This window comes from Jatropha curcas, chromosome 5 (assembly GCF_041381405.1).
Source record: "Jatropha curcas cultivar XTBG-Jc1 chromosome 5, XTBG_Jcur_1.0, whole genome shotgun sequence".
Lineage (NCBI taxonomy): Eukaryota > Viridiplantae > Streptophyta > Magnoliopsida > Malpighiales > Euphorbiaceae > Jatropha > Jatropha curcas.
This window is the reverse complement of record NC_143155.1, coordinates 30,498,274-30,513,643: the sequence shown is the minus strand read 5'-3', so window position 1 is coordinate 30,513,643 and position 15,370 is coordinate 30,498,274. Positions and strand designations below refer to the sequence as shown.

General features: G+C 38.1%; 5 protein-coding genes across 7 annotated transcripts; 3 read left to right on the top strand and 2 right to left on the bottom strand.

The window, feature by feature from the left end:
- Positions 1 to 315: 315 nt before the first annotated feature.
- Positions 316 to 2,487, bottom strand: LOC105643259 (small ribosomal subunit protein uS17). Its single transcript, XM_037640013.2, has 6 exons — positions 2,355 to 2,487; positions 2,028 to 2,068; positions 1,834 to 1,934; positions 959 to 1,103; positions 727 to 816; positions 316 to 617 (listed from the first exon to the last, which is right to left on the bottom strand). Exons 1-6 carry the CDS (start codon positions 2,364 to 2,366, stop codon positions 527 to 529), a joined length of 480 nt encoding a protein of 159 aa, XP_037495941.1. The 5' UTR covers positions 2,367 to 2,487; the 3' UTR covers positions 316 to 526.
- Positions 2,488 to 2,623: 136 nt separating this feature from the next.
- LOC105643258 (ATP synthase subunit delta', mitochondrial) lies at positions 2,624 to 5,562 on the top strand. Its single transcript, XM_012228360.3, has 2 exons — positions 2,624 to 3,005; positions 5,051 to 5,562. Exons 1-2 carry the CDS (start codon positions 2,625 to 2,627, stop codon positions 5,393 to 5,395), a joined length of 726 nt encoding a protein of 241 aa, XP_012083750.2. The 5' UTR covers position 2,624; the 3' UTR covers positions 5,396 to 5,562.
- A 1,938-nt stretch (positions 5,563 to 7,500) lies between these two features.
- Positions 7,501 to 8,322, top strand: LOC105643256 (senescence-associated family protein (DUF581)). Its single transcript, XM_012228359.4, has 2 exons — positions 7,501 to 7,698; positions 7,814 to 8,322. Exons 1-2 carry the CDS (start codon positions 7,604 to 7,606, stop codon positions 7,989 to 7,991), a joined length of 273 nt encoding a protein of 90 aa, XP_012083749.1. The 5' UTR covers positions 7,501 to 7,603; the 3' UTR covers positions 7,992 to 8,322.
- Positions 8,323 to 9,184: 862 nt separating this feature from the next.
- On the top strand, positions 9,185 to 13,198 carry LOC105643255 (uncharacterized). Of its 3 annotated transcripts, XM_020682872.3 has the most exons (4): positions 9,185 to 12,361; positions 12,495 to 12,610; positions 12,718 to 12,774; positions 12,871 to 13,198. In XM_020682872.3, the coding sequence occupies exon 1, from the start codon at positions 9,354 to 9,356 to the stop codon at positions 12,009 to 12,011; it is 2,658 nt and encodes an 885-aa protein (XP_020538531.1). In that variant the 5' UTR covers positions 9,185 to 9,353; the 3' UTR covers positions 12,012 to 12,361; positions 12,495 to 12,610; positions 12,718 to 12,774; positions 12,871 to 13,198. The 3 variants fall into 3 exon arrangements, with proteins under 3 accessions (XP_020538531.1, XP_012083748.1, XP_012083747.1); XM_012228358.4 differs by having other exon boundaries at positions 9,185 to 12,610; positions 12,718 to 12,780; XM_012228357.4 differs by having other exon boundaries at positions 9,208 to 12,610.
- Positions 13,199 to 13,287: 89 nt separating this feature from the next.
- Positions 13,288 to 15,244, bottom strand: LOC105643254 (putative serine/threonine-protein kinase PBL19). The gene is made up of 5 exons (XM_012228356.4): positions 15,086 to 15,244; positions 14,581 to 14,954; positions 14,246 to 14,506; positions 14,041 to 14,163; positions 13,288 to 13,955 (listed from the first exon to the last, which is right to left on the bottom strand). The coding sequence occupies exons 2-5, from the start codon at positions 14,926 to 14,928 to the stop codon at positions 13,407 to 13,409; spliced, it is 1,281 nt and encodes a 426-aa protein (XP_012083746.1). The 5' UTR covers positions 14,929 to 14,954; positions 15,086 to 15,244; the 3' UTR covers positions 13,288 to 13,406.
- Positions 15,245 to 15,370: the final 126 nt, after the last annotated feature.

The following is a 15,370-nucleotide window of genomic DNA, read 5'->3' as shown; positions in this document are numbered from 1 at the left end:
CAAGGGCAAGGGAAGACCACAGCACAGATTACATACTCTTCTTGTAAAATTTAGTCGTCAATACCACTTAATTTTTAAAAGATAAAACTTTGATCTCAGGATGCATTTTAACTTATTTTTATAAAAAATAAAACATCATTTTCCTGCTTTTCATGTTTTAATGCATTGTTATCGCTTAATAAATTAAACATCATCTGCCGTTAAGCTAACACTACTCAATTGTTATAATTAGCAATTGAAAACGATTAAGCACACTAGCTGGAGCTGGCCTCTGCTTGTTGGAGTAAGTCAACAAATTCTAAGAGAACCCAAACGTAAACAAAAAATACTAAATATCCTCCAAACTGTGTCAACATATATTTCGAATTCTCCAGTCTAAACCTCCAACAGTACAAAGAACTAATACAAAATCTAGGATGTTAGGACTGAGTTCATACAGAGACAACATCAAAATGACCATGGCAAAGCCATTATCATCTTGGATGAGCTTATGAATAACTCGTCCACAACTATAATAACTCAAGCCTCATATGGCTGTGAAAGCCTTCTTTGCACCACCAGAAGAGCCTGCTGGAATGACCTTCAGCACATTGAACCTCACTGTCTTTGACAATGGCCTGCAAGATTAACAATAAGTATATGCGTTCAAATTTTAAAAATACTTTAAAATGCAACACCATCAAATTACAATTCAAAAAAAAATTAATAGGGTGTCAAGCATATAACCTGCATTGACCAATGATAACATGGTCTCCTTCTTTCACACGGAAGCAAGGGGATATGTGTGCTGGGATATTCGAGTGACGTTTCTCATACCTAAATAAGGTGCCAGCGTTGCAATAAGTTTTTGGTAGAAGACGACCACATAGATACGGATAAATATAATCACTGGCACCCAAAAACAGATGGACTGCCAGATAGTAATTTTGAGGAATAAATAAATGAACAAAATCCTTACCTCTGGTATTTCTTGATGAAGTGAAGGTAATTCCTCCGTACAATAATGGTCCTTGTCATCTTAGCACTGTGGCAAGTACCAGCCAAAATGCGTCCTCTGATAGAAACAGTACCAGTGAATGGGCATTTCTTATCAATATATGTTCCTGTAAAGAAACGTACAACAAAAACCATCAAAATGCAATCATCGTGCAATATCACCAATTCACGAAAGGGCAAGAGGCACCACCTACCACATGATCTTCCAAATTATGTGGATAAGAAACTCAAAAATGCAAGCCAAGCAAGTGCATCAGAAAAATATACAGTTCTGAATTGTTCAAGGCTGGGTAGGCCCAGAATACAGATAGGGCAGCAAAATGAAATACCATTGTACTGATTACATATGCTGCAAACAACACGATCCCCTTATGTCATTTATATTCATTCATCCAAACTCTGGTGACAGAGAGCACAATGACGCGACAAATCTAGCAAAGGCATCTGGATACCTAGTTTCCAAGACGAATTTTTTTTTCCTATAGTGGCATGTGATGGATCAATGCAACAGCCATGTTCATTGGAACAGTAAGTAGAAATTACAGGTGAAGTTACATATTCCAACAATTGTTAAGCTTTTTGTTAACCGTAATGGCAAAATCCTCTTCTCAAAGGGATTCAACCCACAATGAATTACAGCATCATTGAGTAACATTTGAAAACCCAAAGGCACCTTCACATTTTACAAACCAAATGGCAAAACTAAAGCAAAAGCAATATCTTAATATTGAATTATTCAGAGGCCAGAAATCAAATAATAAGTTCAAATCCACAACAAATTGCAACCAAGACTACTATAGGAGGGAAATACAGAGTAAAAACTAAGAAAAGACAAACCTTCAACCGCCTCTCTGGGTGTCTTAAAGCCCAATCCAATGCTTTTCCAGAAACGGTTTCCACCTTTACCAGGCCTCTTTCCTTTCCCAGATTTCTTGGAGCTATAAAATAAAAATAAATCCGATAGCATTAGCACAGCTCCAAAAACAACTAGCGAACTATTTATAGAAAAAGGGAATTAGTAAAAAATATACCTTAGGAAAACCTTCGGTTGCTTCAAGAAAGCTTTCTCCGTCTGCATCAAAAAGTTATATTGAAGGTAGAAAAAATATCGGATAAAAAATTACAAGGTAAGAAGCTAGAGGTCACAAAAGAAATGACAGAAAAAAATGGACGCATAAAGCACAGTTATGTGAAGCTTCCACTGTTTTTGCTCAGTAGAAAACAAAAGTATCAAAAGACATAGAAACCTGGATACTTTTTCCATCTCATCCAGTTTTCTCAGCGTAAAAACAGATAACGCAGTTCAAACAAGATTCAGTATTGAAAAGACATCAATAGAGCGACAGAGAGTGACGTACCTGTTCCGCCATGGTCGAGATTTGGGCGACTGATAGCAGGTAGCAAAACGAGAGACGAGAGGCGCTCAAGTGGAAACCCTAGACACCATTGCTTATATATTGGGCTGTAAACTTACAATAATGGGCCTTACTTCTGAATAAAGATAAGGTGGGGCTTTACAGTCCACACGGGTCAGCCTATCCTCCATTATACCGCCCCAGCAAGGCCGAAATCAAAAGACCCGTTATACGATGTCGTTTTCGACGATGGATTTAGAATTAGATGACAGGATGACCCAAGTTCGTGCGACACATCGGATCAAAGCATTCACGCACTGGTCACTGCCAACTCCAAACGCCTGCGTTTCTCTCCACTCCGACCTTGCGAGAGCCGAGCGACCAAACCGTCTGAAAATGCTTCGCAGAGCCACCGGATTCCTAGCCCGACCCATTCTTTGCGGCAGGGCGCGACCTTTCTCGACGGATCTACACGCTGCTCAGACCACGGACTCTGGCTTCGTGGAAGCGTGGAAGAAAGTAATCCCAAACATGGAACCACCGAAGACCCCTCTCTCTTTCATGCAGCCTCGTCCTCCTACACCATCTTCTATCCCTTCCAAGCTCACCGTTAACTTCGTGCTCCCTTATGCTTCTGAGTTGTCCAATAAAGAGGTGCTTCTGTAGTCGATTTTATTTTGTCTATTTTATCTCTATTATTGTGAATAAAAACTTTTTCTTTTGTTTAGTTGTTCGGCTGATAGAGATGGTCTCAATTGATCGATGAATCACCCGCATTTTCAGTTTGTGAACGCCTACATTCTGCTTTTGAAGCTTACCCTTTTTATTGACTGTGTGATCTTTCATGTCATTTTCTACCTGTTAATCGTTGAATTCTTTACTTCTTGTCGATTTTAACTTGAACACAGTAGAGTATATTTATTCTCTAAAAAAGGTCATGATCGCTCGTCCGTCTGCATCAAAGAGATTATATGATCTTATGTATTTAAGAGAGAGACAGTTGGGTTTTAACATTCAGATGGGGCTTTTTACATCCTAAAATGTCATTCATATCTTAAGCTATTCCGTGCAAGTTAAATTTTTATTTTATTTCATGGGACATTTACAGATTTATTTTTGGTACCTGTTTTCTTAAATCCATGCATCAATTCTTTCTTTTTGATGTAAAGATTTACTTATCTTTATAATCTTTGAGGACATGGTTACGAAAGAAATTCAAGGGGAAAAATATGTATGTTCTTGCACTTAAGAGATCATAGAAACAGTTGATCAGGCCATACTAATTTTCAAAGTTGAAATCTCTTTGTACATTCTTCTTCTCTCATACTCTCAATAGAGCTTCTATGACACTGTAGTTTCAATTGATTGATTTTGTGAACTGCTTCCCTTCTCTTATACTCTCAAGAGAGCTTCTATAACATTATAGATGCAATTGATTGGTTTTGTCAACTAATTCTGGGAAGTATCCTAATAAACTCTCATATATGCTAACAAAAACAGTTATGATCGTTAATTTGGATGTGGCAAACTATAGTACCCACTTCAATGCAATTATTGAGTATTCTATATCTTATGAAAAAAACTTAGAAAGAGTTTGTCTGAATTAGTGGCTTCAGTTTTGAGCTCACTCAATAATTTTTTTTTACTTTGTTCTCTTTTAATAAAATTGTGACCCAAGTTCCTAGCATTCAAATGTGGTGATGTCCGTCACTTTTTTCTTTAACTTATTTCTTACTTTAACCTTGACCATGAAATAGAAGAGTATTTTTTTATCACCTGTTCCAATATGATTGAATCTTGTTCTCATGCCCCCTGGAATTTCGCTATGAACAGTGCAAATGAGAAAAGAATATCATATAGCTGGAGAATTAGGTTATTAGTATTGCATAATTGAGTTAAATTGAAATGGAATCATCTGCAACCCTGTTTTTTATTTCATCTGGGAAAAAAAGTCTTACTAAAGATTGGTAAACGCTTCATCCATTTTCACTATCAAACTTTAAATTAGTTTTGAGCTTGTGCAATATTACGATACTTTTGGAAATTAGTGCAGGAACTTCTGACGCATGGCCGCTTTGCATGCTCAACGGCAAAAATTCTCAGTGATTTTTTTTCTCATTTGAGATCAGCTAATGTAAATTAAGCATACTAATGAACTTTTCCTATTGCCCCTGTCTTCTTTGGTACTTGTTGTTCAATTAGTTATGAACCTAATAAAGATAATGGACTTCTCTTGCACAAATTTTTTCTTTGCAGGTATTTTCAACTTGTAACCTTACACTAGCTTGATTGATGAGCAACTTTATAGGGTTTGAGTCATGTATTTTGCAAATACCATGGAACCATGATTAATTCTTTGAATTCCCACTATTATTATTCGCCCTCCTGCTGAAAACTTTATTGAGGTGCCCCTTTTCTCTGACCATCTTTACTATAGCTGGTTTTGTTTGCAGGCTAGAGGTCGTGGGGAACAACCTTGATAGAGATTTTGTTTAATAGATTTTCTAGACAGTCAAAATTATTTGTTAAAATTAAAAGAATGCCTGGGATCCTGTGTCTTATTTGAGAAAGAATCCTTTCTTTTTATGTTTGTATTGTAATTAGATACGTTAGAACGAGTTTAAGAATCATTGAGGTAATTTACTGAAAGGAAGATGACATGACCATCACTTGTTACTTTCCTCGACTTCTTTTTGCAGGCTGACATGGTCATAATTCCAGCAACAACAGGGCAAATGGGTGTTCTTCCTGGACATGTCTCAACAATTGCAGAGTTGAAACCTGGGGTGCTATCCGTGCACGAAGGGAATGAAGTGACGAAGTATTTTGTTAGCAGTGGCTTTGCATTCATCCATGCAAACTCCTTTGCTGATATAATTGCTGTTGAGGCTGTGCCAGTCGATCAAATTGATGCCAACCAAGTTCAGAAGGGACTCGCTGAGTTCACCCAGAAGCTGAGCTCAGCCTCAACTGACCTGGAGAAAGCTGAAGCCCAAATTGGAGTGGATGTGCATAGTGCTCTCAATGCTGCTCTCACGGGCTAGTGATTGCAGTTCTTTCACATGTTCCTTTTTTTGCTTTCTTTTAAGTCTGCCTCAGTGACACTTGAACTTGTGGCGTAAAGGCTTAAGATTTCTTCTCAGCCTTTTGTTCTTGCATTTCTGGGCTGAACGTGAAACTGGTACAAGTAAAATCTGAACGGATTTATATAGTTTTCATGGAGTTAAAAGCTAGATATCAAGTTGTTGCCTTGAAAAAAGAAAGTGGAATGGTTCATTGTTTTGATGTTCCCCTTTGAAACCTCGTCAACCGCTATTATTAAACTGGCCCGGCTCAGCTCGGCCCAGCAGGCCAACCCATGGAATCAGTAAACCAGACTCAAAATTGGACCGGCTTTTGGTTTGAATCATTTAATGAAGAGAACTGAATTGAACTTGATATTGAATCAATCAATTTGGATCGATTATGTTACTTGATGTTTTTAATTATTTTTTTCTATTATATTAGTTTAAATTATTTAGCCCGGAATTGCCAGTCATGAATCCTTAATAAAATATGTTACAATGGACGATCTGCCGTGGAGCCTTGTTTGGTACAGCATAATACAAATAGAAAAAATTGCATGAAATGAAAGGAATATAAAGATATAATAATTTTATATTATTATTATTCAAGTCTCATATGCACTTAACATTAAATTAATATTTCGGTTAATAGCTAAGTAGAAAATTAATGATGAGGCCTTTGTGAAAAAGTAAAAAAAGGAAATTAAATTATTAAGATTTTAGAAATAAGCTGATGTGTGGAGCAGTATAAAGGGCAATTAAGAAATAAGGACTTCCATAAATATAGTATTTGCTTAATAGCTTTCAAATCAACATTTTGTTCTTAATAAAACCCTAAATTAAAGTAATAAAATCTTTATAGATTTGGACAGCTCCCTCATACTCCACGAACTATAATAGAATAATAAAAGAAAAGTATTCCATCTTGTAATAATAATAATAATAATGCAATCTAATGGCTGTCGTAAGAGGCATTGACGTCGATCCGAGGGTGGCTCCGCCAGTCATTTTACTACAGCACATTTTGATGGATTCTCCCAGTCCCAGGCCCCACCGCCCCAGCTCCAATTTGCGGGGAGACGCCAGTGGTACCACCACCACCTCCAAATAATTGAGTCCCTGGTCACTTTTTTGTTGTGGCACAGTCTTTACCGTTGATCTGCGTGACCTTGATAATCGCGACCTTCTCAATAAGTGACACCATTTCTTTTTTCTAAACAGATGCCACGTACCACCAGCCTCAATTATGTGTTGCCACGCTGGTTTGTGTAGGACGACGCACGTGTCCAGGGCAAATACAAGACGCAACAGGGACCGGGGCACACGGACAACGGCAGTGGGGTCGACAGACATGGACCTACGAAGCTGTTCCGTCAGGTGGGTCCCAGATTCCCATGGCCTTTTGTCCCCCGTGGGGCCTACATCTACTCAGCTCCAAGTTCGTTTTATTGTTGTTTATGGGATCGGTGGGGCCTTCTCATCATCAATCCCACTTGTCAAGTGGTCCCTGGCTGGACTGTTATTTTTCTTTTCGGTCCTATCCCTCGGACTCTACAAACTCCACAAATCACTACAATTAACTTATAGGTTTGCAAAATTATCCTTAATTATTTCAACTTAACAATGATTATCTTATCAATTATAATCTATTTGAAATGGAGATTTAGTAATTATTTTTAATTTTTTTAAAAAAATTTCTACTAAAGTAATATTTTTTTTGCACTTCTTTTCAATTTTGATATAATTCATTTTCTTTGTGGAATCACAGAAAATAGCAAAAATTCTTGGGGGCGTTGTAAAATAGAGAAGAAAATAGACCCCATACGCTAAATAGGCAAAAAAAGTACCATTCCAAAAGTAGCTTTCCAGAAAGATGCATGCACTATTGGTCATCGGATTCAATACCACCCCTTGGAATCCGTGGAATGGCCACTGGTTTTAATATATTTAATTTTACTGTACTCGGAAATTAATTTGATAATTGCCCGTCGAACCATCATAAAGTAATCCAAGGGATGTGATTGCGACAGATCACCCAATTACAGTATTTCATAAAGCATCTGATTCTGTCAAAATCCACTCCCCTCTTTCTTTAAATGCATCACCGCCCAGTGAAGCGTCTCCCTCCGACTTCGGGATTGCTTCCTTCTTCTTCCTCTTTCCGCATCTTCAACGTAAAAATCAGTCATGTCTTATTACTCCGGTGACGAACCTCACTTCCTCGAGGCATGTTTTCTTTGCCGGAAACCGCTCGGATGTAACTCTGACATCTTTATGTACAGGTTTGTTGATCAAATCGTTTTGAATCGAATTTGGATTTCTTGTAAAATTAATTACGAATCGTTTCTTTTTTTTTTTTTTTTTCTGATTCGTGTTTCTGGGAATTGAATAATGCAGGGGGAATACACCATTCTGTAGCAAAGAGTGCAGACAAGAACAGATAGAAATGGACGAGTCTAGGAAGAAAAAGAATTGGAAGCTGTCATCTTCCTCTAGTAGATCTCTGAGAAAATCGGAGGGCGAGGAGACGTCCTCCAATAAAGCTGTACGGACGGGTACAGTTGCTGTTGCCTAATCAATGAAGTCAATTTTGAAGTTCGGTAATACCCATTTACGTAAACATGAAGAAGAAAATGGTGAGAGGTCCAGACTTAATCTGTAAAGAAATGATTCTGTGTGGAGCTATGAGAAAGAAGATTGCAAGGCCAATCACAGACTTCAATCTTTTTGTTTTATTTTGATTTTGATTTTCTGGATTGGTGGTTGAATGTTTATAACGATTTGAAGAGGATTTTGTAATTCTTGTAGTGATAATATCTCTGTCTAAATATTGTCCAAAAAAAAAAAAAAAAGTTTTTGAGGCAATGAATTGAAGAGCATCAATACAATTTTATAATTGGTGAGAATTTGTTCCCTCCCTGGACTAACTCAGGTTATGATCAGTTGCACTGAAATTAGCTGAAGGGATTGTTTCTGCAGGGGAAGAGAGTTTATGCATGAAGAGAAATGAATGTTATAATAAATTTTGGAACGAAAATATTCTACAAAGATAAATAGCAGGAGGTTTCCCCTTCCATTCACCTCTATATTCCCCATTTCTATCCTATACGACGATCCATAGAAAGAGTTAAGTTATTGAAGCAATTGAGATTTTTATGAGATAAATACACATTGTGCAAATTGAAAACATTGAAATATGCAAGATAAGAAATTTTAGATTTTTGATAAAATGGATTTGATTAATGTATGAAATCTCAAGCAAAGAACACCATTTTACAGTTTGAAAAGTATGAAATTGGTAGATACCATTTATACCGTGCTCATAATAAATCCTCATTTTCACTCAGGAAGGCAGCCCAAAAGAATCAAACATAGATCCAAAAGAAAGCTATGATTTTGCAGTACATGCCGAGGTCGCCAGGAGGGATTATGGAGGACTATGGATGTTATCGAGACGGGAATTGAGAAATGAAAAAACGTACCGATTGAGAATTGAGAATTTTCTCTTGAACCGTTTCTTTGTTACTTTGTCCTTTTTTTTTTTTTTTTTTTTTCAGGTTAACTGTGAAAGATTAAAATTTACGGAATGTAAATAATTTTGGAAATTCGGACACTAATTTTAGAGTGTTTGATTTAATTTAAAAAAAAATTATAAATCAATAAATATTTGATGCATTAGTAACTGGACCAAAGACCCAAAACACAAAGGCAACTTTTGGGTGTGTATTTGTAGCTTCGGCCCGCCCAATAAAATGGTAGATTGAACCTGAACCGAATTTCGGTCCAAATATGCATCGTCCTTCAAATTCAATGCTACTATCCGCCGCTACTGCCTACTGGTCTACTGCCTTCTCCTGAAGTAAAAAGAAAGCGGCATCCATTTAACCATAAATTTCGTCCGAAGACAACCCCCTCTGCCGCTCTCCGGCAGCACCGGATGTCTGCTAAAGTTCGCCGCTTGGGCAACTCCCTCAAGGTACAATATTCTTTCCCTACCTCGTGTATTTTCACTCTCTTTTACCTCCCTAAAACCCTGAACATTCGTTTCCTACAAGTTAATTCTTATTCTTTGCACTCTTCCAATTGTAAAAGCTTTGATTATTTCCATCAGTTTTCACCTTTTTATTATTCCAATTCTAATTCTTTGAGTTATTTAAATTCCAATGAGCGACGAAAATTAGCTGTTGGACTATCTAAAATAATCAAACAACACAGAGGATATGTCTTGAAGGGATTTTCCCACAAATTTTGCCCTTATTTGCTAGTCAAGATCATGAAACTATTGCAATCTCGTCAATCCGCATTTGCATTTTTCAAATTCGTATTTCAAGATGACTCTGATGCTACAGTTCGGTCGTGTTGCATAGCTGCTCATGTCTTGGCTTCTCAGAATCTCCAGCTCCTTGCGCAAGATGTGATTTCCTGGGTTATTCGGGGAATTGGGGCTAGCAGGAGTAGAGACTTGGTGGAGCTTATGTGGGCTAATCACCATGAATATGAGTCGGATTTCTCCGTCCTTAATACGCTTATGCGGAGTTTCCTGAATGTGGAAATCAGTTACTTGGCACTGGAGATTCTGTCTAGAATGAGGGAGGTGGGTCTGAGGCCAAGTTCATCAGCAATCACAATTCTTGTCAAGTTGTTGCTTAGAGTTGGTGATTATGGTAGTGTGTGGAAACTATTTAGGGGCATGATTCGTGAAGGTCCTCACCCTTCTAGTTATCATTTCAATACTATGATTCTTTGCTTTTGTCAAAAAGGATATGTCAGGGTCGGTGAGAGTTTGTTGTATGTTATGCACAAGTTTAGGTGTCGACCAGATGTTTATACATATAACATTTTGATTAATGCATATTGTATGAGGGGAAGGACTTCAGATGCTCTTGGGTTGGTGTATTTGATGATAAAGAATGATTGTACACCGAGCTTAATTACCTTCAGCACAGTTATACATGCATTTTGCAATGAGGGAAAAGTGGTGGGAGCAAGGAAGCTTTTTGACAGGATACAAGAAGTGGGTTTTTCTCCAAATGTTACAATGTATAATGCTTTGATGAATGGATACGTTAAGGCAAGAGATGTTGGTCAGGCAACCATCTTGTATGAAGAAATGAAGAACAAGGGTATTGCTCCCGATGGCACAACTTTTAATATTTTGGTTGCAGCGCATTACAAGTATGGGAGAAAAGAGGACATTGACAGGTTGCTGAAGGATTTGTCAAATTCAGGTCTGGTTCCAGATTGTTCGATATATGATATTTCTGTTGCAGGGTTGTGTTGGGCAGGTCAGTTGGATGTGGCCATGGAACTTTTAGAAGATATGCTTGAGAAAGGAATACCTCTAAGCATAATTGCTTTCAACTCGGTAATTGCAGCTTATAGCCGGGCAGGATTAGAAGAGAATGCCCTTAAAGCATATAGAGTCATGGTTATGTTTGGTCTAGTTCCCTCTTCTTCAACATGCAGTTCTCTACTTTTGGGTTTATTAAAAAAGGGGAAACTGGAAGAAGCACGGGAACTCATGTATAAGATGATAGATAAAGGCTTTCGCATCAATAAAGTGGCTTTCACAGTGCTACTGGATGGATACTTCAAGGTAGGGGATACAGCAGGGGCTCATGGTCTGTGGTATGAAATGGAAGTGTGGGGGATATATCCTGATGTTGTTGCCTTCTCAGCATTTATTGATGGCCTTGCCAAAGCTGGTCATGTGGAGGAGGCATATGATGTGTTTTTAGAGATGTCTAGGAGAGGATTTGTTCCTAACAACTTTGCTTATAACTCATTGATCCATGGATTTTGCAACTGTGGTAAGCTGCATGAAGCATTGAAATTGGAGAAGGAGATGAGGCAAAAGGGTCTTCTTCCTGATATTTTTACAACCAATATCATCATTAACGGATTCTGTAAAGAGGGCAGAATGAAGTCTGCAATTGATGTTTTTACAGAAATGTATCGCATTGGGCTAACCCCTGATATTATCACTTATAACACATTGATTGGTGGGTACTGCAAAGCATTTGACATGGTTGGTGCGGATGAGTTTGTTGAAAAAATGTATGTTACTGGATGCAGCCCTGATATAACCACGTATAATATACGTATTCATGGATTCTGTAGTAGTCGGAAAATGAGCCGGGCTGTGATGATGCTGAATGAGCTTGTTTCAGTGGGTGTTGTTCCGGACACAGTAACATACAACACTATGATGAATGTTGTTTGTGCGGACGCACTGGATCGTGCTATGATTTTAACTGCAAAATTGCTTAAGATGGCTTTTACTCCGAATGTTGTTACAACCAATTTACTATTGTCTCACTTCTACAAGCAGGGGATGCCTAACAAAACCTTAATCTGGGGTCAGAAGTTAAGTGAGATTTCGTTTGCATTTGATGAAATTTCCTATAAAATTATGAATAGAGCCTACCTTAAGATACAAAACAATGCTAAACTGTTAAGAGCAACTTCTGAAAAGAGCCTGTTTCTGGATTATCTTATGTATATGACATATGACTATTTTCGTAGAAGCATACCTCACAAGAACACAAGTCAGGATCCACTTAAACTGACTGAAAATGGTTTAAGTCGATCATGAAAACTTACATATGGATAAGTTCTAGGACATCAGTTCATAAGTTCGTGAGGATCTTATGCTTTATTTTTGCGGCAATTGATTTTGATGCACCATTGCTTGATTTGGGGAGCTAGTGTTTCGTTTGAGATGGTGCTAGTGGATACTGGTTAAGGTATTGAGAAAAGCACTAGAAGACTGAAAAAAGAACGGGTCGAAGCCATTAAAAAATATGGCTGAGCTGAGTTCAGAGATGTTTTGGCATTGATGGATCAGAGTGACAGAAAAATACACACCCCCACCGTCATGCCTCGCAGATGAACTTTTAAAGTTTGATTTCTGTTGCTTATTAACTGGTGCTTCCTATATCTATGGTGAGGATGACCAGAGTATTGTCACTATCACAATGCGAGGCACTTGATTTTTGTTCATTACAAGACTCATTCATGTCCTTGAGCAACAATGATAATGAACAATCATAATCCTAATATGAAGTTCTCTTGGTAGGAATACAAGTTCATCGACATGGATCCATAAATGGAATGATAATTTGAATTGGCTCTAATTTCAATTTCTGGTCAGTGGCTCACATTGCGGCTGGTGGACTACTTGGAGCTATCGTGGTAGCTTTCTCTTTTTCTCCAACCGCGTGCATATATGTGTCTAACATAAAGATATCATTTCATGAATAGTCTTTTCCCCTGTTTTACGATTCTCATTGTTGTTTTAGGTTTGGAGACTATCAACAAGTATATTTGGAGACTACTGAGCATTTAAGCAGCTTACGGTAATGGTATATAAAATCTTGCTTGGATTTATTGAGATTATGAGTTGTGAGGCTTGGAAACATGACACATGAGCATTGTTTGGTTGTTGCCTGCAGATTATGTTTTGAGAATGAAGAAGTTGAATATACACTTGTTTTTATACAATGACCAAAACTAGAGAGATCTTCAGAGTTGTATCCTGTGAGACGCTAATGATCTTGCAGAGTTGCAGTTGCGCCATGAACATTTGCGGCAACCCCTTTCCGACAATCTTGAGGAACATGTGGATGAACGGAAAAGAAAATCTAAAATCCTCCAGCCTTAAAATTACAGATGTTTCCAGCAAAGAATTTTGTGGGCTTTTGAGATGTTTATAGGATCGGATGTTGATGTATTTTTAGATGAGAACTCCAATAATGAGCAGAGCGAAATGCTTTCTTCTTCTCTTCTCTTATCATTATTATTATTATTATTATTATTAAAATAGAAGGAAGAAAAATTATCCTGCTGGTCAGGCAAAAGAAGCCAAATAATTTTCAAAAAGGGAAAAGGCCATATGAATTTAATTTAAGCAAATTCTCATCGAGGATATTTGATGCATGCAAACAAAAAGATTATTTCTCTAGCCATTTGATTAAAAAAATGAACAGGTTTAGGTAACTTTGGCTCTCTGCATGATCATAAATCTCCTTCTGCTGGCGCTCTCCACCTGCTCGCCAAGTTTTGCCAGGTGGATCATCCTCCTCTTCCAAGATTCAGTGGCCTCTATTTTATTTGGCTTCTTACTAGACTCCACCGTTTCAGATAATGGCTCAAAACCTTGATTCGAAATGCTCCCATGTTCATCAGAATCTTGGATTATCTGAATCAAAGACTCCACTACCTCACTCATCTTTGGTCGATCCTTTGCACTCTTCAACAAACACGAGTCGGCTAACTTGGCCATCTTTCGAGCTGCATTTATAGAATACTGGTTTTCGAGTCGCGGGTCCATTATCAACCCAAATTTTTTACTATCAGGAGGGAACTGCTTTACCCACTCCAGTAACTTCTGCTCTGCTCTTGGCCGGTTTCTTTCTATAGATCTCCTCCCTGTAAGAATCTCGTATATTACCACTCCAAAGCTCCAAACATCGCTTTTGGTGGTGAGGTGTCCTGTTTCTATGTAATCTGGAGCAGCATATCCGTAAGTTCCCACTACCTGATCGTCAATCGTAAAATGATAAAATAGTTTAACATTTCTGCAAATAAATGGCAATTTTTATTCAAGTACATCAAAGACTCACTGCTGTTGAAACATGTGTTCGTCCAGCCACTGGCCCCTCCCTTGCAAGCCCAAAGTCTGAAAGCCTGGGCTTAAAGTTCTCATCCAATAAAACATTGGAGGATTTAAAATCTCGATATATAACCTGCATGAAATCATAAAACTTGAATCTTGGCCAGAACAATGCAAATGCAGATTCAAGCGGTAACTATTTTGTAAAAGAGGACCTGAACTTCCAAACCCTCATGTAGATAAGTCAATCCTTGAGCTGCTCCAGTTAGGATTTGTAATCTTGTTTGCCAAGCAAGTGCAGGGTCTGCCCTCTTGAAAAGGTGATCTTCTAAGCTTTTGTTTGGCATAAATTCATAAACAAGTAGTCTCTGGATTCCTCTTTCTCCATCCACAGCACAATATCCGATCAGTTTGACAAGATTTGGATGCTCCACCACTCCTAGAAATTGAACTTCTGCCACCCATTGTTTATGACCCTATAAATAACAATATAACAAGATAAACGCCCACATTACTTGAATTAAATTAAACTATGACTATGGGATGATACCTGTAAGCCCTCTCTGTTAAGCTTTTTAATTGCCACTACTACAGGGTCACCGTTTCCACCGGCAGGCTTGATTGAACCTTTATAGACCATTCCAAAACCACCTTCCCCAATCTTTAGTTGTCTGCTGAAATCATTTGTGGCACGTCTGAGCTCTGAGAAGGAGAATTCTCGCAGATTATGCGCTCTCTCCTCGTATAATTGGGGGATTCCAGGCGTTGAAGTTTCTGAGCATGAGGATTTGGCAATCCTATGATTATCTGTGTCTGTTTTCCTCTGCTCTTTCAACTCCGGTGCTGATCTTTGTTGCCTGCTCTTGTTTCTGTCCTTGAAGTAGTGAAAACACTTCATTTGACCACGATTTTCCAAGATTTTGGCTATCAACAAAGAGACCAAATTAGGCAGAAGAAATCAAGCAAAACCCACAAGGAAAACAGAAGAAACGTGCATAAGCAAGAGAACAGAGAGAAGAAGAAGGTAAACGAAGAGGGTTGATCAAATGAATTACCTAACAAAACATAGTATTTTATTGCGGTTGTAGTAGTTTGTTCTCCAAGGAGTTGGTTTGGTGGGAGGGGAAGGGGAAGAGTCTCACCGTCTCGAAACAGAAACGGAAACAGAAGGGTTTTGAGTTGGACAATAAGTTAGGCTTAAGCCTGTCTTGATTTACGCGCAGAACTTAGAACTAAATGGGATCGGACCCATCAGTTAATGATTTGACAAGTGTCGATGGGCCCAAAAACCAAAATTAGCATCCTGAGCAGTAGCACTATTTTTTCTTTTCTTCAATTAA